Below are 25,170 nucleotides of genomic sequence, written 5' to 3' on the forward strand. Positions count from 1 at the left end.
TGATCCCCTCGGTGTCATCTGCAGCCAGGAGGGAGGAGGCCCCACCTCTGGAAGGAGGCCCGGATTCACTTCTCACCTTGGCCACATGAACGCTTTTCCAAGTGGGTAGAGCCCAGCAGAGCCAGTGCACGCATGGCACCCAGTGCCAGCCCAGTCACTGCTGACTCCACCAATGGCCAGTCCTTCCACCTGCCAGAGCCCCCACTTCCTCATCCCGCCATGGGCTGGTCCTTCGTGCCTTGACTGCCAGGTACCGCTCATGGGCAGAAGCAATGAGATGATGTGTGTATCCAATGCAGGGAAGGAGGCCAGGGCACGTCTCATTGAATCCTGATGCCTCGATGTCCTCCTAATGGCCTTCCCATCTCCAGGGTGAGGAAGTCGAGGCTCCAAGTTAAGCGACTTGCCTTGAAGCATTCAGACTCAGGACCACCTAGTTCGAGAGCCCCTTCTCCCTCCACAAGGGCAACTGCTCTTGGGAAATTTGAGAAAAAGTAGGATCATTGACAGAACCAATTACAGGTCTGAGTGGGTGTGACCTGATGAGGAATACCCCTCAGAAGCAAGAGGTGTGATAAGTGAGGCAAGCAGGACTGTGGTCAATGGTCCTGGTCTGATTCTGCTTTGAACTGCATGCAGTAACAATAGTGACTTCCCAGAATCAGGGAGAGGGTTCCATAAGATGCAACTTGTGAGGTGGCAGGGGGACGGTCAGACTCTGTGCAGATGAAAACCAGACCACTTTCTAGTTCTGCTTGCTCACTTGCCCCCAGCAACAATGTGAACCACGCCTAAGCAAACTGCACACAGGCGAGCAGGGGGAGGGTTACGAACTGCCCCTTTCTAGAGGCACCAATCAGAGGCCACTGCAGGTATAGTATCACTGGGGGAGGGGCTGCCCTTGGTCATCCCACAGGCTCCCTCCACCCCCACTGCCCCCAGCTTAGAGCCGCAGGTCATGTGCTGGAGTCTAGATAGAAAGTTGAGGCCAAGAAGGAAGGAATTGGCCCAAGGCCAGACCCAGGAGGGAAAAGCTAAAACTGGAACCCAGAGCTCTCCCCCACCATCCAGGCTTTCCTAACTACCTGTGTGGGAGGCATTACACATCCACTTGGAAGATAAGGAAACTGAGGCCCCGAGAAGAGCAGTGACGTGCCCGAGGCTGCTGGTGTCTGGTGCAGCCAAGGCTGGAGGCCAGATCCCGTCTCTCTGCTGCGGACTGCTGCAGCCAGAGCAGAGACCGTGTCCTACATCACTGAGCTTTTTCTGAAATGAACCACTTCTTAATTCTTTGGCTAAATGTCTAAATAAGGATTTTTGCCAATTCTGAGCCCTGCTAACTGATGAAGTTGTCAGAAAAAGATCTAATGATGCTTGAAAATGCAGGGAGTGTGCCAGCTGCCAGACTGCCCTCCCAGCTTTGACTCTGCAGCGGGAGTCGGGGACCCCCCCTCTGGGGGTGGGGGAGTAAGTGCTGGCAGTTGAGACGCCACTGCCCTTCATCAGCTGTGTGACCCCTTTGATCCTCTGCTCCCCAGTTGTAAATGAGGATGACTTTGAGGATTAAGTGAGATGATGTGTGTGTGATGTCCCAGCACAGAGCCAGGCACGGCACAGATTTCAGGGCAGGCTGGGGTGGTGAGGCAGGAGGCCGGCTGTCTGAACTCTGCTGAATGGACGGAGTGGCCCTACCTACAACCCTGGGTGAGTAAGATCTGAAGTCCCCAGCCCCATTTGGGGAGGCCCCAGTCAGCCCCGTTTTTCTCTTGGGAGGCAGGGCTGGGAGAGCCAGTGTGCTTCTCTCTGATGAGATGAAAGGCTCAGAGTGACCTCAGGCCCTGTGAGGTGGGGCCCTGGGGTGGGAGCCTGGGAGGTTGGGCTGGGGCGCTTGGCAGGCCAGGCCCATCCCTTTGTTCTCTCTCCTTTCTCAGTGGAACATTTACTCACTCTGGAGTCCGGGCACTAGGGATGGGGCCTGGCTTGGGGACTGGGGAATCCGACAATTCCCAGGCCTGCCACAGGAGCCTGAGAGGCTGGGCACTGGGAAGGGCCCTCCTGAAATGAGTGCAGGCCTCTCTGGTACATGAGACCCACATGTGTGATCTGCCACCCAAGGGCGGGCTGGGCGAGCATCCCAGTCAGAGATAGGAAAAGCCGTTTCCCCCTCAATCACCAACTGTGCAGACCACCAGCCTCTTCCCACCCGCTTCCTTCCCTTGCTGCATACGTGTATACACACGTAGACACACACACAAATGTTGCCCATCAGGGACCTTGATTTCACCTTCCCTAGTAGATGGAGAAGTATGGAGGAAAAACAGGTCTTGGGTGCAGATGTACTTTTGGAATTGTGTTGTTGTGGGTAGAGCTTGTAACTTCTCACAGACTCAGTCACCTTGTCTGTAGAAGAAGGGGGTCCGCTGTGCTTTACGGACCTACTGTGAGACTCAAACAAGATAGAGTGTGGACAGGACTCGTAACCGTGAGGCACACGACTAACGGCAGTGGACATTTGGGGCTGGAAAGTAGAATTGCTCCAACTATCCAATCCGCTGCTTTTTTTAAACAAACCAGGGACAGTATCTGAGGGTGAAGGAGGAATCCAGGGCAGTGGCCTAAATACAGCCCGAGGATTATCACTGGGTCCAGCTTTCCCGGCCTGGGCTGTGGGTGATCAGGACACCCCCACCCACCCCCGGCCCGCTGCCTTCCCTCCATGCCCAGTTCCCTACCTTCTGGCTGAATACGGTGCGCTCAGAGGACAGCCCTAGTGCATGGGAGACAAGATGTGAATGTTATGGGTGCACAGGCCAGCTCCTCATCAGAGACCAAACCTCAGACAGAGCTTCCTGGGGATGTGGTGGGAGTTCAGAATATGCAGGGTGGAAACAGCCTGGCTGGAGCCAGAGGCCTGGGTTCCAACACTGGCTCAGGTTGATGGGCCCTGTGACCTTGGACAGTTCTGTCCCATCTGTGGGCTTTACTTTCTTCATCTGTAAAGGCCTCTCTGCCCTTGGGAGGTGCAGTGAGGTGGTGGCCATGAAAAGGCTCTGACAAGTTGATCCAAAAAAGCACTAGGAAGATCCCGAGAGTCAGGTACTGCCGCCCCTCCCGCCCCAACCTCTTCTCAGATGGACAGGCAGATTCAAATTCTTCCCAGGGGGTGCGTGCCATCGCCCTCAGGAGAAAAAGGAACCCAAAGGTCTTTCAGACCCCTTCCAGCCCGGGACTCTGCCAGACCAAGCAGGATGATCATTTATAATAAAAGAGTTTTCACTGGACAAATTGCTCGTCCCCTTTGACCCTCTGCTTCCCCAGCTGTCAATGCAGATAATAACTCAGCCAGCCAAGGGCTGCTGGGAGACTAGAGCACAGGTCACTGAGTGCCGAGCTCTGGCCCTGGCCCAGCCACTGGACAGTAGTAGGGTGGTCCTTCCAGGGCCTTTTGGGAGGGGTGCTGTGCCCACATGTGCCTGGCTGCCCAGGAGCTGCTCAGTATCCTAAGAAGCTGGGATGGGAGGCTGACGGAGCATGAACAAGGTATCTTGGGCTGGGTCTTTCTAGGAGGGACTGTGCCCACTGTGTAGCCTGGCTGAGCCTCTTTGGGCCCCAGCGTTTGGCACTGGGGTCAAGAATCTGAGCTCTGCAAAACTCCCAAGATTTGCAATTCTCCTGTTTGTTCTTAACCCTGAATTTCCTAAGAAAAGACCTTATAAGCTGCCCCCAGGTCCTCACTAGTGCACAACACATAGTAAATGACTAAATGCATAATAACTACTTATGGAGTGAGTGAATGAGGACCAGGTGTGAGAACCCCTATTCCGCAGACTGCAGAAAGAATGTCTCTTATCCATGAGACTTTCCTTCTGATAATCAACAGGGCAAGGAGTGACACTTCCCAGGGGTCTATTGGGAGGGAGGGGGCCCCTATAGCAGGCTGGCTGGGCTGGAGAGCAGTGTGGGAACAGGAAGGGAGGGTGGACAGCACGGGAGCAAGGCTCTGAGGACATCAGCCAAGCAGAACATTTGGGAGGTTGGACGTGGAAGGTGCAGGAGAAAAGTTTGGGAGCAGCTGCTGTCTGTCTGGAAGATTCCGAGACAGCAACAATGAGGAGAGGGTGGTTTTGAAACGTGTTACGGAACAGCAGGAACACAGCTGTCAGTCCTGGATAGAGATGACAGGTTGAACACTTGCATCTATTTTCATTCCCTTCTGACACCCACTAACACTAAAGTAAAGGAGTCTTTAGAGGCACGACCCACGAAAACAGAGAGAACATAAGGGAACAGCAGCAGTTGCTCAGTGACACACTCGGGAAGCAGATGAAGGAGAAGTAATGACCCAGCAGACAGGAGAGGGAAGGACCCTGAGCCCACAGCAGGGAAAGTGATTATCAACCTGTTCTACATCCCAGAAGCTTCTAAAGGCTCTGGACCTGGAGATACCAGGTTGCATTGGAAACAGATGTGGCTAAAAGGAGGACTGATTGACAGTGTTGAGAAGCAGTGGGAATTCTCGACCTCCCCTGCATCTGACACTGGGGGGTGACTGCCCCTCCCCAGCCCCCGCAGAAGACTGGAGAGTTGTTCTCTGGGGAGAGTGTAACAGAGGCTTTCTGCACTGGGGATGTCAGCCACTATTGAGAATTGGGGATTAAATAAATACATGTGTGTAGAAGTCTGAGACTCCAGCAGCCCCCTTTCCTGACTCAGCTCCAGAATCCTGGCAGCCAGAACTTACTCCTATTCTCTAGAGTGTCTTCAAGAAATGGCCCCTTCAGGGAAGTTCCCAGTTGATGAACTCCACCCAGGAATTAAAGCTCTGAAATAGCAACCACCTCCCACTCTTGGTTAATTATGAGCAGACGATTACCAACTATTCAAGGAAGGCTTCTGACATTAAAGATGGTGACCCAAACAAGCTAGTGGGAAAAAAAAGCACCTTGAAGAACAGATTGGAGAAAACATTACATCCAGGAAAAAGGAGAGGATGCTATTTAAAAAGAGAGAGAGACACAGAGAGAGAGAGAGGCAAATAAACAGAATGAAAATGAGCTCTTGGAAATGAAAAGCATGATGGCAGAAGTGAAAAACTAAATGAGAGTAGAAGATAAAGTTGAGGAAAGCCCCAGGAGGAAGAGCGCAGGGCTGAAGATGAAACATACAAGAGAAGAGATGGAAAGTAAAGGACCAACCCGGGATGTACAATGTCAGAACGTTCAAGTCCCAGAAAGAGAGAACAGAGAAAACAGAAGGGAGAAATTACCAAAGAAATAATTCATGGAAGTGTCCTTGAACACAAGTACAGCTTCCAGACTAAATGGGTCCTCTGTGTGCCCAGGACATGGAGAAAAGGACCCACACCAACTCCCATCACTGGAAATTTCAGAATACTGGGGTCAAAGAGAAGAGCCTACATGTTTCCAGAAAGAAAAAAAAAACAACAGGTCACAAAAAAAGAGATCAGGAAACAGAAAGGCTTTGGACTTCTCAGAAACAACAATGAATGCTAAAATGCAATAGATGGATGTTTTCCAAATTCAGAAGAAAATTGATTTCCAACCTATTATTCAATTCCATCTAAACTCTTAATCAAGTGGAAGGAGAGAATAAAGACATTTTCAGATATGGAAAGTGTCAAAACATTTACTTCCATGTACCCTTTATCAGGAAGCTACCAGAGTGTGTGCCCCACCAAAATGAGTAAACAGAGAGAGAGGAAGACAGGAAATGGAAGATCCAAGGAAGAGGGTGAAAAGGATCTGGATGCTTGTGAAAGAAGACTCCAGAATGACAACATGTACCAGGCTCCAGAGGGCTACCCAGCCCTGATGTGAGTGGGTTGGAAGACTCCAAGAGAAATTTTGCCAAGAACATGGAATGTACAGAAAACATCTCATTTCCAAATGTCTTTAGAGGAGATTTAAATGATTGGCAGAGGTTTGGTGTCATACTGAATGATAAATACGTGGGAAACTGAGCAAAAACAATGATTACATCTAGGAAAGACGACAACAAAAACTGTGCAAAAAGGGAAAAGTAACCATAGCTATTTCATGGCTCAGGTCTGGGCCGTACGCAGTCATACTAGTGAAAACACTGTGTATTGAAAGAACTGAAATCATTATGTAACTATACTAGGGGAGTGATGCTTGGGACGGGTGTGGGAGAGGGGAAGAGCTAACCTCTTCTCTAGGGGGAAGTCAAAGGCTGGGATATCCAGAAGGGGCTCTTTAGATATAAGGAGGCAAACACCATGAATCTGCTACCAGCTGAAAATGGCTGCCTCCCGAGAGGAGAAATGGGGTAGGGTAATCTTCATAGGGCAACTTGACTCTCGGCCTGGATAAATAGTTTTTATTTAAAAACTAATAATAATAATTTTTAAAGTTAAAAAAATTACACTCCCATCCCTGCCCCTCCCACTTTGGTGATTTCTCAAGAAGCTGAATACATAGGAGGACATATCGTTGCTGACCGCCTGGGGAGTGCGTTCATTGCAAGCTATGCTAAGCAGATGCGCCCAGCCTATAAGCAGGCCTCCGAAAGGCTCAGAAAAACTGGGTATAGATGGAAACCGAGATGGAGCTGAAACCTCAGGAGCAACACCTGGTGCCTCCTGACACCTAGGGAGGGTTCCCAAGCCTCTTGGTGCTTTCATAGAGTTGACCCTGGGATAAAGTTCAGTAAGGGCCAGGCTGTGCACAGACCACCTGCCTGCAGGAACCCTGGAAAGGGAGGTGGGAAGAGGTCGGAGGTGTGCGGTGGCCCTGTTTGGTGGACAAGCTTCCACCAGACCCCACCGTGAGACCCCACGATCTTTCCTCAGGTCCTGCTGCTGGCTGTCCTGGTCCTGGAAGCTAGAAGCCCGGGTCTCACCATGCCACTACTCATCCGTGTTTACAGAAAGCAAGGTCATTATTTACAAGAACAGAAACACTGAGCTAATTCACTCTGAAATACACCAAACAGAGCAGCAGACAAAAAGAAAACAGAAACTTCTGGGTAATAAAGGGCAGTGCGTCCCGGCCCGGCAGGGGCTTCTTGTGGTCAGGCTTTCCCGCTAGCCTCTGTTGCCCAGGCCTTGCTCTCTGCTGATGGGCAGACCCTTCCCAATATATTAACTAATCTACTTTTTCCACAAGTGAATCCAATTTTCCACAAGTGCGCTTTCTTCCCAGATCACCCAGGACCCCGAGCCAAGTAATACCAGTACCCAGAGCTCCCTGGGGCCCCATTCTCAAAGCTTTTCCAGAGATGTGTTCTGGGCAGGCTGAGTCACACAGCTCTCATCCTTGGGGCCACAGAGGACACAGACACACTCGGGCCCCCACCTCTCAGCAAGCCTCTCCTCATTCCTTTTGGGAAGCAAGCTTTCTGCTTCGACCAAGATTGGAAGGACACAGAGGGAAACTCGAGTCCTGGATCTAGATCCCCAAAAGCCGACGTGAGGGCCAGGAATGATGAGGGACAAAGTTCTTGACAACCATTAACAGAGGGAGAAATGCTAATAACAGAAAGGGATGTGTATGGAAAGAACTGTTATCACTTGTGGGATTAGATCCCTCTTACGTTTTTGTTCTAAAATGAACGTCTTTAAAAAATGAAATGATTGTGGATGACGTATTTTTTAATGTCCTTACTTGGCAAAATTGTAAAGTTGCCATCTCTAGCTAGTCCTTCCTCAAAATAATCATTTTTGGGGGGGTAGTGGATTTTTTTATTGAAGTATAGCTGATTTACAATGTTGTATTAGTTTCAGATGTACAGCAAAGTGATTCAGTTATATGTATATATTCTTTTTCAGTTTTTTTTCCATTATACGTTATTATAAGATATTGGATATAGTTCGCTGTGCCATACAGTAGGCCCTTGTTGGTTATCTATTTTATATATGTTAATCCCAAACTCCTAATTTATCCCTCCTCTTCTTCCCCTTTGGTAACTATAAGTTTGTTTCTTATGTCTGTGAGTCTATTTTTGTTTTGTAAATGAGTTCATTTGTATCATTTTTTTGGATTCCACATATAGGCAATATCGTATGATATCTGTCTCTGACTTACGTTACTTAATATGATCATCTCTAGGTCTATCTATGTTGCTGCAAATGGCATTATTTCATTCTTTTTTATGGCCGAGTAATATTTCATTTTATATGTAATTTTATTTTTACACACACACACACACACACACACACACACACATCTTGTTTATCCATTCAACTGTAGGTGGGCATTTAGGTTGCTTCCATGTCCTGGCTATTGTAAACAGTGTTGTGGGGGGAAGCAGATCTTATTGGGCTATGAAAGCCCAGAGTCTGGGACATACTGTGGTAGATGACACAAAAGAGAGTAGGACCAGGCTCCAGGCCAGAACCAGAACCACAGATTGGGAGGGTGAGGAGGGGACCAATGAACGCAGTCCAGTCTCCTCTTGATACCAGAGTATGTGCTAGAACACACCAGGTAAATGCTTGGCCGGCCCCCACTTGGCGCCCTTTGGTGACAGGTATCTCATTCCCTCTGCGCACAGTTCATCATCTAATCTGATGATGGCAGAGTGCTTTCTTGTACTGTAGAGCAACCTGCGTCCTTGGACCCAGGCCTATGCCTGGGAGCACCTCGAGCCAGGCCTTTCACCTCGAAGAAGATAGCTCCACACTGCACCCCTCCTGCCCAGTCTTCTTTGGCTGGGGTCTATTTGCTTCCCCTCAGACCCCCAATCATTCTTCTTGTGAGATGACTTGCCTGAGATTGTTGGCTAGCAAGTGAGTTCAAAGCCAGCTCTTCTGCTCCTGGCCCAGTGCCCTGTCCCTAGTTCTCTAGATGTGGCAGTGGCTCAGTGTCTTCAGTTCATGAGATGGTTCTGGCTGTTCAGAACCAGTTGGAAAAATAACAAAGAAAACAAAGTGGCGGTGGGGGGAAGCAACATACAAAAAAAAAAAATGTGATCCCAATAAACACTTATATATCCACATTAAAAAAAGTTATGGAAGGAAATAAGGCAAAATTGTCATGGCAGTTACCCCTCGAGGTAGGCTGCCTGATGATTTTTACCTTTTCTGTATTTTCCACTTTGTTGCAATGGTATGTTTTTTATTTGTAGGATAGACTAAAATAATGACCATTTAGAAGGATGAAATAAGAAATGTAAAATTAAGGTAATCTCATCCCAAGACCCCATCTCAGTTCCCAGCCACTGTCGAGTGAATGAGGTTCTGGGGGGGGGGGGTCTGGTGCTCCAGAGAAGACCCCAGATTGCCATCCTGCCCTAGACCTGCAGACCCTCACACAGCTCTAACATCACTGCATTTTACAGTAGCCTGACATTCCTGCTGTACTGGTCCCCGGCCCTTGGCTGTCCACATGGCAGACGCCAGACCACCCCGGGCTGTTGCCCATGTGCTCCCACCCATCTGCCCCTCCTCCATTCTGCTCCAGGCTTGCTGCCCTTCCCCCACCCCCAACAGGTTCCCCACTCCCCACCCCCAGGTGGAAGAGAGGAGAGGATGGGGAACAAAATGAACAGTGCAGAGGACCATGGCTCATCCCGGCAAGGTCTGTTACACAGCACAGGGTGTACATATTGTTTTACAGATAGGAGATTAATCCTTAGAGAGGAGATGTGTCATACATGGAGTGTGATGGAGCTGGGCCCAGATCCAGCCCTCTAATCTGGTCCAGTGCTTGCTCCGCTGATCTGAGCCCCTGGGCGTGACTAGGGTGTGCTGGGTCCATGCGGAGTGCTGGGGCCACGGGTCACGGACACCCTCGGTTCCAGCTCTCCCGGGCGAGTCTTTGCCAGCTGCTCCCCAGGGCGCCTGGCAGTCCCAGACACATGTCAGCGCTGAGCCAAGCCCTGATTAGAAGTGGAGGCCAAGCCTGGGGGTCAGAGTCCTGCCTGCCTTCCAGGATCTACCATGTCACGTGGCCCTGGGCGAGTTTCTTCCCTCTTGGGGACTCAGTTTTCCGATGGATAAAACCAGGGTGGGGACTGTTTGATAGTGATTGGACTCGTGGTCTCCAAGTTTCTTTCCTGGCTGAACATTCAGATATTCTGCGACTGACCAGTGACACTGTCCCCCACCTGGGGAGGGGAGGGCAGAAGCTTCCCATCCCGCCTTGCCTCCGGGCTGCCCCTCACCCAGGCTTTCCTGAGTGGAGAGTCAGTCTGAGAGAAGTCCCCCACCTCGTGTACAAGTGTTTGTGGGTGTGGAGATGTGCATGTGTAGGTGTGGAGGTGCAGGGTGTGGATGTGAGTAGGGGGTACCCTAAGGACAGGCTCCCCATTTTGTATCTGGGACAGGCACATTCTCCAATTATATCACCTTTTTGAGGATTCTGCTCCCAGCTCCCTGAACCCCACGACCGCTCCACAGCTCTTCTGGTTCCTTGTCCTCTCAGTTCCAGCCTCTACCTCAAGCCCTGGCTCTGCCTCTGCCCTAGAGCAGGTCTGTTGCTTTGGAGGGGCCGCCCCTGCCCCCTGCCCCGTGTGGTCTCTCCCTCAGGACCTGTCCCCCTGCCTGGGCCCCGGGCCCTTTTTAAAGAGGCGCCCACAACTCTCAGAGCCCATCTTGTTCCAGACAGAAATGAAGATGGACTTTCACTGCACAGCAACACATTCAAACCATTATTCTGCCGAAACCCGAATGAAAAATCGGGAAGCACACCACCGCCATGATTTGTTAACCTGACATTGCCTCTCTGTGCTCTTTGCACAAAGTTTAATTAAAATCTCAGGAGTGATTGGAGAGCCCTTTTATTGTGCACCTCTGGGCTCTTCCAGGCACCCTGGGGGAAGGGCAGGGCCTTTTTACAACAGGGATACAGGCTGAAGGATGGTCCCTAAAAGATTGCGAGTGGGGGCCACTGACAGCTGTCACAAGCACAGCCTGTTGGAGTGCAGGGAATCTCAGGGGGCACATGGGATCCCAGCTGCTCCACCAATCCACCCATTTCACAGGTGAGGACACTGAGACCAGCACTCTCAGCGCCTCAGCAGATCTCAGTGACACCGCCCCCACCCACCTCCACCCTACCCCCTGGACTCACCCGCAGGGCCGGCAGGGAGCTGACCTGGTCCATGGTCAGCGTGGCTTCTTTGTAGTGCTTCCCAGGGGGACAGAGTTTCAGGAAGGAGTCGTGGATGCTAAGAAGAGAGGCAGAGTGGGCTAGGAGCGGGGACCAGCAGGCCACCTCTCCTGCGGGCTCTCTTTGGAGGAAGGAGACTCAGGACTCATTATTGATTGATACAGAGAAGGCAGTTATAAATCATTCCACACTTCCAGAAACATCCCTGGGGCTCCAGTGTGCCCAGCACACTGTGGGAGATGCAGAGATAAGCCAGGCATGAAGGAAGGTACGTGAATGTGCCCTGTAACCACAACACACTCTACAAGTGACCCAGAAAGGACTTCTGTCCTCACTTGCTCCAGTTCCTTATTTACGGATGGGGAAACCAGCAGAGCCTTGGGGAAGCAGGCATGCCACCTCAAGCCATCTGCCCAGCCCCACCCTCAGCCCAGAAAAAAAAGGTTGCTTGGTGGGTGTGGCCGAGTCAGGATTAGAACCCAGTTACCTGGGGCCAGCAAACCACAGCCACCCTAAACCGGCAAGCTGGTTCCAGACTATGGGACTGAGCGACCATCCTCATCGATCCTATAATCAATGTCTCTGTCTGCAGGTCTCCTCACTGGTCAAGGGATTTTGCTTACGAGTGACAGCCAGGTCAAGAGTGAAATGTCTCTGTGAGCACCGAGAGGAAGAGGGTGGGAGCGAACTCTGCCCTATACCCAGAGGAGACTGCCCTCATCCTGTGTCCCTCCTGGCCCCCATGATGGAGAATGGGCTCCATCAACTTTGGAAGGGGCCCTGAACTGGCACCAGAGATTTTACACTAAGTTGGGGAGGGAGCCGACAAGTGGAGTGTGGAAGGGATGAGGGGAGACAGTCTCCAGGAAAGTACAGGTGGGGCGAGGGACACTGAAGGGCAGCAAGGAGGAGAGGAAAGCCCCCCCACCCCCCCGCGAAGGTCCAGTGGCTTACAAGGGGAGGGGGCGGTGGGAGTGGTCTGCCCTAGCCTGAAGGAGTTATTTTATCACTGTTATTGTTAGAACTGCTAGTGTAGAGTGATAAAAAGCAGACTGATTTTCGGTAGAAATTTCATTAATTTTTAAGAATTCTCTGAAGCCATGCACCTGTATAGCCAGTGCCCAGGGCAGGCTGCTTCTGCTGTCCCCACCGTGGTTCCCCACCGGGAGTGCCTGCTGCACCCGTCAACTCTCGTGGATTTTTTCATGGAATCTGTGTAACAATCTTGCAAGGAAGGGACCATTATCTCTATTTTACAGGTGAGGAAATTGAGGCTCAAGGAGGTAAAATAACTTGCCTTGCCTAAGGTCACACAGGGGTAAGTGTCAAAGCCAAAGTTATTGACACCAAAGCTCTTTCCCCAGGAGCCCAGAGAGGGAGGTCTCAGGACAGGAGGAGGGTAGAGAAGGGACCCCTACTTGCTGGTGCCACCCTCTTCCTGTCTCCGAAGCTCTTGTGCTCATTGAATCCTCCCAACAACCCTGTGGGAAAGGTGTGGGGTGATCATTTCTACAGACGGGTAAGCCGAGGCTCAGAGAGTTGAAGGGGTCTGCTCAAGATCATAGCGCTTGGAAGAGGCAGAGTAGGGTCTGAATCCTAAACCAGGCTCTGCAGGCTATGTTGCCCACCTCTCAAGGGCCCACCCCTCATCCAGGTGAAAACCTCTCGGCCCCACCCCCCACCCTCCCCGGGAGAGCCTTCTGGGGAGGGGGTGCTGTGGGAAGGGCCCTGCCCTGACTTCATGCCTTCCCAGGCCGCAGATGAATCGTGGCTGCATCTCAGCTGCCACAAAGTATTCTCCTCCTCCAAATATGGATCAGCCGGCTCTAAATGGAACTCTGAATTAATCACTAATGGACTCGAAAGTCAAAGCCATTGGAAAAACTCACATATCCTGCCTGCCAGAAAGCAAGCGGCCCAGGCTTTGTCTCCCTTCCACACCTAGCGCAGACGAGGGGAGGGGCTGTCTGCGGGCTCGGAGGCTGAGACAGGGGAGGGCACCAGCTCCACGGCTCCCACTCTGCCGGAACTTGGAACTGCCTCGTCCCTTCCGGGCCTCAGGTTGCCCTTGATGTCTCAGCCATCCCTCTCTGTCCTCCAGGTCAGGCATTCTGTCCCCTGGGTCAGGCATTCTGTCCCTCTCTCTGGCGTCTGTGTTTGTATTGTACAGGCAGGACTGAGAACACAGCTCCAGGGCAAGCCTCCATTTCCTCTCCCCCATCCTAGCCCCGGCCCCGCAACCCTGGCTTCACCCCCATCCCTTGGGGTCAATAGTCCTTTGCCTTGTGGAATGGCCTGCAGGTGCTTTATAAATGGCCCTATCTCTAACCTGAAAATGTGGCTTTTAGTCTTATGATCTGCTCCTTCCAAGTTGTGCGACCTTGGGCAGATCACTTGATTTCTCTGAGCCAGTTTCCTCATTTGCAAAAAGGAGATGACAATACCATGAAAGTCACAGCTGCCAGTCTCAGCACGGACCCCTGTGACAGGCTCTGCTCTAACTCCTGACGTGGGTTTGATCATCTAATTGTCCTAATAACAACCATGTGAGGTTGATACATATGATACTTCTTGTAACTGTGGAACTGAGGCTCAGCAAGGGTAAGAAACTCATCCAAGGTCACAGAGCTGGCAAAGCTGAGCCTCGAACTCTGGCCTTTGGGTTCCAGGAAGCAAGCCTGTAACCTTCTGTTGCTCCAGGGGGACCAGGAGCTGATGGCCAGGACAGAGCCTGGAGATTGGAAAGTTTGGGGACCTCTAGGGTGTTAAGAGGAACGGGGGCCCTCAGGGCCATGTCAGCCTGAGCAGGGGCAAGGGGCAAAGCTTCAGGCTCCCACATGAGACCCATACACAGCCCAGCGTCTTGTCAGGATTCATCCCTGGGCGATACAGCATACTTCAGATTGCTCACACAGAGTCGGCCTGACCCAGGCTCAGCCGCGGAGGTCTAAAGGAAGCCATATGCGCCCGTTCTGAATCAGTCCCAGACTCAGGGTCTACAGTCACTGCTGAAGTCGAGGGCCCAGGAGGGCCTGTGCACTGAGCCCAAAGAGATATCTGGAAGCCAGGGGCTTCTAGGGCAGCAGTTCAACCAGAAGCTAGAGAGGGCTGACCTGGAAGCTGATGGTGAAAAGGACCCCGCTCTTCCAAGACCAACAGGTTGTTAGGATGTGAAAGAAAATTCCCACAGTCTGGAATTTAGGGTAGACAGAATCCTTCTTGGAAAGCCAAGCCAAGGCAGCTCTGGACCGGGAAGAAGCTGTCACATGTGGTCTGCCCCTCCCCATGTGTCATCTGCAGATCTGGTGACCAGGCCTTTATGTCCTACGCAAGTCACAGATAAGAAGGTGGGAAAGTATTAGACAAGGGCAGAGCCACCCTCTTCCAAAGATTACCCCTGTTATCAGTCTCTTGGATACTTTTTTTTCCAACTGGCTGAATCTATCCAACTGTACTGTCATCCAAGCCACATTTCATTGTCATATTTGTAGGATAATCACACATTGTCAGCGGTGATGTTGGAAAATTGTCCAAAAGGCAGCATTAAAAAAAATATTTTGCTATTTCTCTTGGTTTTTCCTTAACATTGGCATTATATTTCTACATATGGTGCTGATACTGTCATTTATTGATATTTTTCATTCTAGACATTATTTTGTGATGTCTTACTCTTAAAAAAATAATTTATCTCCATCTGTATACTATTTCTCCTTCCCCTAACCTCCCAATAGAAAATGATTTACCTGAATCAGAATTCAGTGTTTATATTATTATCTACATATTATTTTTACATTTATGTATTAATACATATTATGTGTGTATTATTCAAATATTGCTCACAGCTGAGTTCCTTAGCGCAGCGTGATTACATTTTCTTTCTTGTAAGGCTTTTTGTTTTTCCCAGAGTTAATAATTACTTTGTCTTTCTTTTGCTTAGGTTTCAGTATATCTATCATTATTTCATCCCGAAACTTTCTCTGCAGAACGGTAAAGTTCCTCTTAGTATGCTTACATACATTACATCATCTATAGGTTCATTTTGTTTTCTTGAGGGCATCATTCTTAGAACTCCTGACTCCTGATTCTAATCTGGACTCATTGCTTTTCAGGCCTGCTGCATGCACCACCATCATCCTTGGGCTTCTCTCCACTGTATTCCACTGTATTGACATCCTCTGTTTCCTGGCTCCCATGTCTTCTTTTTTCTTAGTTTACTTACTAGTTTTATTGGAAAATTTAGTTTACTTATTAGTTTTAATGGAAGCTCCAAAAACTTCCTGAGACAAGGAGCATGAGGTAATTATTTTTAGAATTTACATGTCAAAAAATGTTTCACCTTCACTCTTGATTAATCATCTAGCTATGACTTAATCCTACATTGGAATTTTTTCCTTAGAATTTTGAAGATGTTTAGCCACCATCTTCCAACACAAGACCAAAATAATTCTGATTCCTGATCCTCTGTTTGTATTTTTATTTTCCTTTATGGAAGCTTGTGTTCTGAAATGTAATGATGACATGACAATGTAGACTTTAAAAAATTCTTTCCTCAAATATCTAGTGCCTTTCAACTTTCAATTCATACTTCACTACTGAGGTTCAGACAAGCTGACCAGAGGTTCATTCTTGCACATCACTGTGCCTGGTGGCCCTGAGTTGGAAACCTGCCTGGCCAGCTCTGTCCACATGGTGAGCTCCTGCCCTCTCTGGGCTCTGCTAGCCTGGGGAAGGGGTGCCAAGTGGATTGCAGGGCAAAAGAAGTAATCACATAAGACCTTTCTGTTTTCATCTGACCCTGCACCCTGGCATTCAGAGGTTCCTGAGCCTTTCTGGGTTCTTGATTCCATCATCCCAAACCCTGCTTCCAAGCAATCTGTTTCCAGTTTCCTGCTCTAAGTCTGTATCAGGGATCTATTTGCTTTCCACTTTTGACATTTTTGTTGACTTCTCTCAACCACTCTCATCTCTTGAGTTCTTTTGTCCTTATGTGTTTCTTTCTCTTTTTTTCTAATTCCTTTACTCTTCTTTTAGTAGAGGAAAGAAACAGCGATAAAAGACGCTCATTTCTCCATGTTAACTGGAAGCCCTGGCACTTTGCTTTTTTCACTGTACAATATACCTTGGAGATGGCGCCACACCAAACATAAAACTTCTCCTCTTCTCAAAGGACAGTGTCCCACTGACTAATGGATTCATCCACATTTATTTCATTCATGCCCTCTTGATACAAGCGCAATGGCCAGGCCAATTCACGTCTCCCTTTCTGAAGCAGCCTTCCAGTCCTTCCCCTGTTCTCTCCATTCTTCAAAGCTTTTGACAGCTCTTCACATCTTCAGCTGCTCCCCAGGACTGGGTCTTCTGGGTCTGGAGACTCACCTTGGTTTGAGGCAGCAGCAAACTCTCCCTGTTATCACCCCACCCACCTTGAATTTCTGTGCCCACTCAGTGCTTGTCCTGCTCTGCCTCATCTGAAAGTCTCCGATATGGAGAAACAAAAGCAGAGTAGGCATGGAGCCACTGCATCTCCTCTCTGCCTTCGTGAAGCAATGGCATCCCAACCCCCTCCCATCTCACTGACCCATCCTGCTCTTCAAGTCCCCCAAACGTGGGAGCCTGTGGGCAGGAGCTACCCAAGGGGCGGGAGCAGCCAAAAGAAGGGGCAGCCTGAGGCAGCTTTGAGAGAAGCTGGTGGGAGACGCTGGGCTGAAGTGGAGCCTTTGCTGGCATCACTAGTGGGGCCCTGCCTCCCTGGCACAAATCAGATCCGGCCATGCCCTTCTCATGGGGAGGTCACCTTCAGCAGGGGTGAAAAGAGGTGGGAAACAGGAACAAGGCAGGGGCAGCCTCACAGCCTGGGTGGGCAGCTCAGAGACGAAGAGTCCTTGAGGACAGCTTTTCACCAGGACATCTTTCTGAGAAGGCCGGTACGGAACACATGAAGATGAGGGTCTATGTCAGAGAGACTGAACCCTCCCCTCATTCCTCTCTCTAGGTTCATTCCCCCCACCACCACGACACTCACTCCAGGGCAGCCTCGAGGGCACACGTGAGGAGCCCTAGGGATCCGGAGAATATCACTTGAGAGTCCTTGAACTTTCTGGAGTGGAGCAGGCATGGTCATGTTCAAGTGGTGAGAGAATAAATTAGTGCCAACTGTCTACAGGACAATCCTGTTACCTCATCAACATTTTAAATACACCCACCCTTTGCCCAGCATTTCTATGGCTAGAAATCCTTCCTATGGATTTTCTCTCACCTATTGGATAAGCTTTTTGTACAGAAATGTTTACACTAGCCTTATTTGTGAAACTAAAACCCATAAACAGCTTAAGTGTTCATTATGGAGGGGATGGTAAAATGTTTCTTCCATAGGAAGGAGCGTTCCACAGCCATTAAAAAGAACGAAGCAGATCTCTATGTGCTTTATGTAGAACTAATTAATGTGAAAACTTAAAGAAAAAAAAAGGTCCAGAACATTATGAACCTATACTATGAATGTGTAAACGCAACAGTTTGAATGGGATACAATTTCTTAAGGATATTTATGTAGGTCTAGCTATGAAACATTTTTTTCTAGAAGACTCAATGAGAAGCTAACTGTGGGCAGTGGCTATCTTCAGAGAGAAGGCCTGGGAAGAGGGGAGGGACATATTTACATTTCATCTAGAACTTTCTCTGCTATTTGAATTTTCTAGCCATGCTCACATATTATTTTTTAAACTTTGTTTCATTTTTTAAAATATTTGGTTCTTTCAGTTTTAGTCAAGTGTTCCTTTTTAGAAAATATCAATAAGAAATATATGGGTTGTAAGATATAGGTTATTTGGAGTTTTGCCATATTTTTCCATATTTAAAAAAGTAAATAAATATTAAGTTTAGAAGGAAAATCATGTAACCCTGTGACTGTCCCTGGTCTCCATGGCTCCCTGTGACTCAGCCATCCCTCAGTCCCCATCTGAGCCTGGGGAGTCTCATGCTTGTAGCAAAATCTTTGCCCTGACTGGGAACTTGCATGGGAAGTGTGGCTTCCAGGCTGGGCATGATGGTTGGGGAAGGTGAGTCCAAGCAGAGGCAATGAGGGGAGAGGGTCCTGTGGGTCTCAAAGTGGTCACCTCTCTCCAGCTGCACCCCACCCCACCAAAAATGCCTTAGTGAGCCCACTTATTCCTCTAGCAAGTTTTTATGAGCACCTGGCCCACCCAGGCTCTCCCACATCTCTCATGCCAGCTACTCCCTCTGCAGTCCCGGCAGGGATCATCGTGATGGGTGTCTTTAGCCTGGTGCCTTCCCCGCTGGCCCGTCGCCTGCATGAGAACAGGGACTGTGCACTGTTCCCCATGACACTCCCAGTGCCATCACTGTGTCTGCCATGTACCAGGCACTGGAGGGATGCTTGGGAGGGAAGGGAGGGCTAAGAGAGACTCAGCAGTGCATCAGCTTTACCCAGCTAGTGGGTTAGCCAATCAAATGGGCTTCAGACCTATTTCCTAAGTCCTGTCCTCCTTTTCCTCATCGTCCCAGGGAGGTCCTGTCCACCTCTGGGATTGTATGAAGAAACCCTGCCTTGAATCCCATAGCAGCCCAAAGCTTAACATTTGATTCAAATCTAGTCGTACCCTGGGAATCATGACCTCAGACCCCTGGGGCTGGGGTCCATCTCTGCCTGTCCGCGGTCCCCTCATCTCCAGCACTCAGTAGCTCTGAGCAGGGACCACGCTCAAGGACCAGAGTGAGGCTGTACCAGGGCAAGACTGCAGCTCAAGGGGAGGGAGAGGGGGCACCCTCTACTCACCACAGGATTTCATTTCTGGTCAAGAAGGTCAAGGCCTGCAACAAACCACAGAGAGGTGACCTGCTCACTCTGTCCAGCCCTGCCCTGGCCCCCTGGGGAGCGGGGAGCTTCAGGGACCGGGGAGGAAAAGCTCATGCTGTCATCCCACAGCCAGGGAACGGAGGCTCCTGGCCCTCGGCAGTGGATGCCAGAGGTGGTGGAGAGGAGAGGAAACAGTGCCCTGCCCTCCTCTCCCGTCTCTGATGGCCTTGGGGAGGAGCACGTTGGTACAGAAATGCAGAGAGGATTGGACACAACGCTAAAACCCTGGGCTCTGGAGCAGAAGACAAATGGGGGAGGGGTCCTCGGAAGGCTGGTCTGGATCACATCACAGCATGGATCACATGCTAAACAAGGTTTAGCAAAGGCAAGGGCCACCACTATCCTGCCTGATAAACTCTCCAGCTTCAGGCAAGAGTTTGCCTACCCATCCCACCAGCCTCGGGAAGCTCCCACCTCTCCCACCTCCTGCCTGATCTACCCACCTGGTATTCTTCCAAGTCCTCCCAGTGCATCTGGTACCTCAAACATTGCCCCATGCCAACCCCACCCTTCTCTCTGCCAGCAGAACCTCAGCCCCTAGGGCTCATCAGCTATGCACTAAGTGATCGGTTGCCATGGTAACCTACATTCCACCTTCCGCCCATTCTACCTGAGCCCCTGAGTGGGCAAAGAAACAGATTCTTTTGGTTCCCAAGTCTAGTTGACATTACCCCCGAAACAGCAAACAGAAAGGAAGCCCAATAGCAGGTCTGAGAGTCATACTGTTGTCCCATTACCTGGGTTCGAATCCCAGATCTGCCGCATGCTGACCAGACACGTGACTTTCAGGAAGTTACTCAACCTCTCTGTGTCTTAGTTTCCTCATCTGTAAAATGAGAATCATAAATGCCTACTTTATAAAATGATTGCAAGGCTAAAATTAAATGATAGATCTATAAACCTCTTATTTAGCAAGATACCTGGCACATAAGGAGTACTTAATAAAGGGAAAGCAATATTATTACTTTTTAAAGTTGGGCCTGGAAGGAAGGGTAGGATTTTAGCCAGCAAAGTCCGTAGTTCCGTCCCATCTTCTGGTAAACCCTCTGAGCTCCTATTCTCATTTACTGAGCAGCTTTTCTTGCTAGCTGTGTCCACAGATACTGTCTCCTGCTGTGCTCACAGAGCTCTGGGGAAGGCGGAAGTTGGTGTGGTCCAGTGATGCTATGGGGTCACTCAGCTGGCCAGTGGCCAAGGAGGGATCCGAAGCCTGGATCGCAGGACTGGGGTTTCCCACAGAGCAAGGTGGGAACTAGGGGAGCTTTGGGATCGTGCCCCAGAAGGCTACTTCCTTCTCAAGTCTCGCTCGCTTGGTTCTCTTGTTCCAGGAGGTGTAAGTGGCAGCAGGCACTGGTGTGTGCCTTTCACACCTGGTTGACACTTGCTAAAAGGAGAACAAAAACAAACTAGAGAACATCCCTGCTGCTCAGAGCTTTTAGCTACTCACTCCACAGCTATTTACTGAGCCTGGCAGTGGAGACAGAGTGATTAAGCCAGACAAGACGCTGCCCTCGTGGAGCTAGACGCCCATAGGAAAACCAACACCCCTTAGTGATAAGGGCTACGAAAGAAACAAAGCAAAGATGGAGACGGGTGGGGCTGGAGAAGCTTCCTAAGGAGGGGCCACTTGGGCAGACACCTGAGGGATAAGGAGAGATGAGCCAGACTGAGAAGTCCAGAGAGTTTTCCAAGCCCAGAAAGGAACAACTTCCAGCTAGAATTTAATGACACTCTTCGGTTTTCCTTATATTTGTTTATATAGTTCCTTCCTTTCTGAAAATGATGCAGGTTTGCCATTTATACCTGTGACATATTTCCTTTATACGTGTATCTGTTTGATGAAGAGAAATAGGAGCCCATATAAAGAAAAATATTAAGTAAATAATTAGACTGGTGGTAAAAGAATATGCCAGAAGCCACAAAGCTGTCTCTCTCTCATCTCACACACAGGTAACCAAGGTTGGCAAATTCTGCTACCCTCCTCTCTCCTTTGGTTTCCATCCCCTCATATCGCTCCCTTCACCCTCTGCCCACTCCACTCCCACACACAGGCTCTGTGATTTCATCCTGGAGGGGGTTTTCATTGGTTCCCACAAATAACAGTAGTAACAAAAAGAATATCACCTTACATTTGCATAGCTCTTTGTAATTCCGAAATGCTTTTCTATGTGCCTTCCCATTTGCTCAAGAAACAAAAACCCATGCTCCTTACAAAAAAAGAAAAGAAAAAAATTCCCCAAATGATTCTGCCTTCAATACACTAACCAGCTAGCATCCTTACCCACCTCCAGCCTACAATCTCTCAAACTCCTCTTTGGCAGGGATTCTGAAAAGGGTGTAACTGAACAGAGAGCAGGCCCAGACCTGCCCCAACAGTTCCGCATCCTTCCCCTCCAGGGTACGTCCCTTCATGAACCCTCTGCATGGCATGAAATGCATTTTTGCAAAGTTTCTATCACCTGGCAATGAACTCCATCGACTGTTCAAACAGCAACCCCTACTCTGACCTTGATTTAGATGTCTCTTCAAATTCAAAAAGGGCTGAGAAAGAACTTGTATCCAGAATACATAAAGAATGCTAACCACTCAACAATAAAAAGACAAAAATTTTAAGCCCAACTTAAAAAAACAGGCAAAGTATTTAAAGAGGCATTTCTCCAAAGAAGATATTTATGAATGACCGAGGAGCTCATAAAAAGATGCTCACCATCCTAGCCATCAGGGAGATAACAAATCAAAACTGCAGTGACATACCGCTGCACATCCACCAGGAGGGCAAGGGTGTGGAGAAATCAGAGCTGTCATACACTGCTAGTGCGCATGTGAAATGGTGAGGCCACTTTCGAAGAGATTTTGGCAGCTCCTCAAAATATTAAGCAGAGTTACCATATATTAAAAACAAGACAATAGGCTCAAAATGGAGTCACTCATGCTAAGCCCTACATCACCAAACCAAAACTTAACTTAATTAGTTTCAGCTCTCCCAGAAATGTAATCGTAAAACCAGTCAGCCAGGAATTGGTTGATCAGCGCTAGTGAGGTCGTCTGCCCGACAGACCCCTGCCAACCCTTAAGGGAAAGTGACTGTGGAACAACCAATCTGCTTTTTGCTACTATAATTTCCTCATTCTTCCTCGCTTCTGCCTGTAAAAGTTTTTCCTTTTGTGCAGGTCCTCAGAGTTCCTCTCTATCTGCTAGATTTTGATTCATGAATCATTGAATAAAGCCAATGAGAAGTTTAAAATTTACACAGATGAATTTTGGTTTTTAACAGCTATCATCCAGCAATTCCACTTCTGTCTATATACCCAAGAAAAATGAAAACATTTGTCCACATTAAAAAAAAAACCTGGTACATGAATGTTCATTGCTGCATTATTCACAACAGCCCCAAAGTGGAGACAGCCCAAGTTTTCATCAACTGATGAATGTATAAATAAAAGGTGATGTATGCATACAATGGAGTGTTATTCGACAATAAAAATAAATGAAGTATTGATACATGGTACAGCATGGATGAAGCTTGAAAATGTTACACGAAATGAAGGAAGCTATTCACAAAAGGTCACATACTGTATGATTTCCTTTATATGAAATGCCTAGAATAGACAAATCTGTAGAGACAGAAAGTAGATCAGTGGTTGCCAGGAGCTAGGGCAAGGGGAGTCTGGGGGAGAGGGGTTCCTGCTAATGAATATGGGGTTTCTTTGGGGGGTGATGAAAATATTCTAAAATTAGATGGTGGTGATGGTTGTACAACTCTGTGAATACACTGAAAAAATACCAAGTTGTATCCTTTTAATGAATCGTATAGTATATCAACTATATTTTAATAAAGTGTTTACTGAAAACAATTTCAAGAGGGCTTTATGTCCGAACTTAGTGCATGACACATAGTAGGGCCACCATAAATATTAAAGGAATGTGTAAGTGAGATAACAGATTTTGAATTTGTTTCCGATCTACTTCCTCAGCCTATGAGTCTTGTAGCCCAAGGGGGATCCCCCCACTGCAGCTGTTCAGTGCTGAGGTGAGGGTAGATCTTGCTGGAGAAAGTCACTGCCCAGCTCTGAACATCAACTAGGTTTTTATTTGAATTCCCTGCAACTGAGCAGACTGGAAAACCAAACTCTGTCTGGAGAGAGGATTTTCTAAGTTCCTTTGATGTGGCAAGAGAAAGGTCTAGGGGCGGGGGGCGGTGCAGATCCTGTTCTTTGCAGGGGCATCCTGGCAGGCAAGAAAAAAAGGGATGGAAGGCCGGCCCTTCCATCTTAGGGACAGAGGGGGTGAGGAAGGCAGTGAGGAAGCTGGGCTGTCATGTGCTCAGGACCCAAAGATGGGCGTCAGGATTTTAGAAACATCCCTGGATGCTGGGAATCTCAGAGCTTGAGTCGTACTTCTCCAGGCTCACTGGCGAGGGGAGTCGGGGGTACTGCCCACCTCTAGAGGTCTGCCTTCTAATCTCGGCCATTTCCAGCACAGTGCGAAGCCCAGGTGCCCCAGCGGCAGGGAAAGTGGGACCATGGCAGGGCTCCCAGCTTGCCTGCAGTGCAGGGGACCCAGAAGCTCCCACATGCCCCAGGGGGAACATCAGAGGGGCTGAGCGCTCAAGCAAAGGCCTGACCAGGATGCAGAGCCCAGCAGGGCCCTTTCCCAGGAACTAATGGGACACCATGGACCCCCACAGTGCATGTCAGCACAGTACCCTGAAGGCCTGGTGTGACTGTCAGATCTCATTGGACCCCAGCAAAAATGCAGAGAACAAGCACAGATCCAAGGATGCCTCCCCATGGCCAGGGGAGCCCCCCTCATGCACCTGGATACCGACTTGGGGTACAGGAGCAGTGACAAAGCCTGAAGCACTGAATATTTACACAAAGGGACTGGCTCACCCCAAGAGACCATTTAAAGCAGTTCTTCAGTTTCCCATTTACATTGTCTGTGGGAAGAGAAGGATTGTTAGAGCGGAGGGTGGTGATGTTGAAACAGACAGTAAGTCTTCAAATAGATGGAACGTTTGTACGGGAAAGAAATCATTCAACTTAGAAGAAAATGAAATATTATTAATGACAAGTCTAAGGGTGGAGACTTGAGAGGAAGATCTGAGCAGCGTTAGAGAATAAACTCTCTTTTCCTTGCACGCCGAGGAACGGCTCCATGGCCGGGCCAGGAAGAGAACACTGAAGTCAGAGCAGCTGGAGGGGGCCTGCCTAGGAAGCCAGGGAGAGCCCAGGCCCCGGAGGGCTGGTCCAGCAGGCCCTGGTGACCCTCACCAGCCAGATGAGCTGGGCTGGAGCCTGGACGCTGACAGTGAGGGAAGGAGGGTAGGTTGGGGGATTCTGGCCAGGTGTACCCTACGCTCAGCTCAAGGGCATGAAACACAGCTGCAAGTTCTGGGGTTCCCAGGCCCTCTGCGCTTCTACTAAGTGGCCACTATCCCCTCAGGTTTGGTGATTCGTTAGAACAATTCACAGAAATCAAGAAAGCACTATTCGTATGATGACAGTTTTATGAAAAAGGGTACAAATCAGGATCAGCCCAAAGAAGAGACACATCATGGGAAGTCTCAGTCTCAAATGTGAAGCTTCTGTGTCTTCAAGATGCATCACCCTCCTGGACCATGGATATGCAACACTAACCAGGAAGAGCTCACCCGAGCCTGAGTTCAGAATTTTCTTGGAGTCTCATCCTGTGAGCATGGTTGAGTGAATCATCAGTCACGTGACTGCACTTAATCTCCGGGCTTCCACCCCTCCGCAGAGGTCAGGCTGACATCAGCTGGCTCAAAACTCAAGCCTCTAATTGCATGGTTGGTCCTTCTGGCACGGCCAGCCCCCATCCTGAGTCATCTCATTAGCATGAACTCAGATTTGATCTGAAGAGCCCACCATGCGTAGCTAAGACACTCCTATCACTTGGGAAATCCCAAGGATATAGTGGTTACCTCCTAGGAGCCTGGGAATAAGCCATCTGAATTCTTTCTTACACAGCACTAGGAAATCTGGGGTGGGGTACAGTTAGGGAAATAGAGAACTAGATCCAACCTTTTGAAAAGAGACCCCCTCCTCCCCAGAGGAGAGTGAAATTTATTTGGGGTTTAAATAGATTCACCCAGAGGCAGAACATGGACAGCTAATACCTTGAAATTTAAATCTTTGTGTTCTTTTCCACTTTCTCATAAGAGACTTTTTTTTTTTTAGTCTCTCA

At 49.1% G+C, this 25,170-nt stretch overlaps 1 protein-coding gene across 12 annotated transcripts in view; it reads right to left on the reverse strand.

Moving 5' to 3' along the window:
- Window positions 1-25,170, reverse strand: part of CIB4 (calcium and integrin binding family member 4) — a 95,330-nt gene that overhangs the window by 29,904 nt on the left and 40,256 nt on the right. For 9 of the 12 annotated variants that reach the window (XM_074341780.1, XM_074341783.1, XM_074341782.1 and 6 more), the window contains 3 exons: window positions 19,701-19,789; window positions 18,883-18,917; window positions 11,052-11,148 (listed from right to left, as the gene is read on the reverse strand). The exons of 1 other annotated variant lie outside the window; for it this stretch is intronic. In XM_074341780.1, coding sequence (XP_074197881.1) covers window positions 11,052-11,084 — 33 coding nt within the window. In that variant the 5' untranslated portion in view covers window positions 11,085-11,148; window positions 18,883-18,917; window positions 19,701-19,789. Of the gene's footprint in view, window positions 1-11,051; window positions 11,149-18,882; window positions 18,918-19,700; window positions 19,790-21,717; window positions 21,827-25,170 lie in introns of all 12 variants that reach the window. 2 more of the 12 variants (XM_074341781.1, XM_074341791.1) reach the window with 2 other exon arrangements.

The sequence above is a fragment of the Camelus bactrianus genome, chromosome 15, assembly GCF_048773025.1.
Source record: "Camelus bactrianus isolate YW-2024 breed Bactrian camel chromosome 15, ASM4877302v1, whole genome shotgun sequence".
NCBI lineage: Eukaryota > Metazoa > Chordata > Mammalia > Artiodactyla > Camelidae > Camelus > Camelus bactrianus.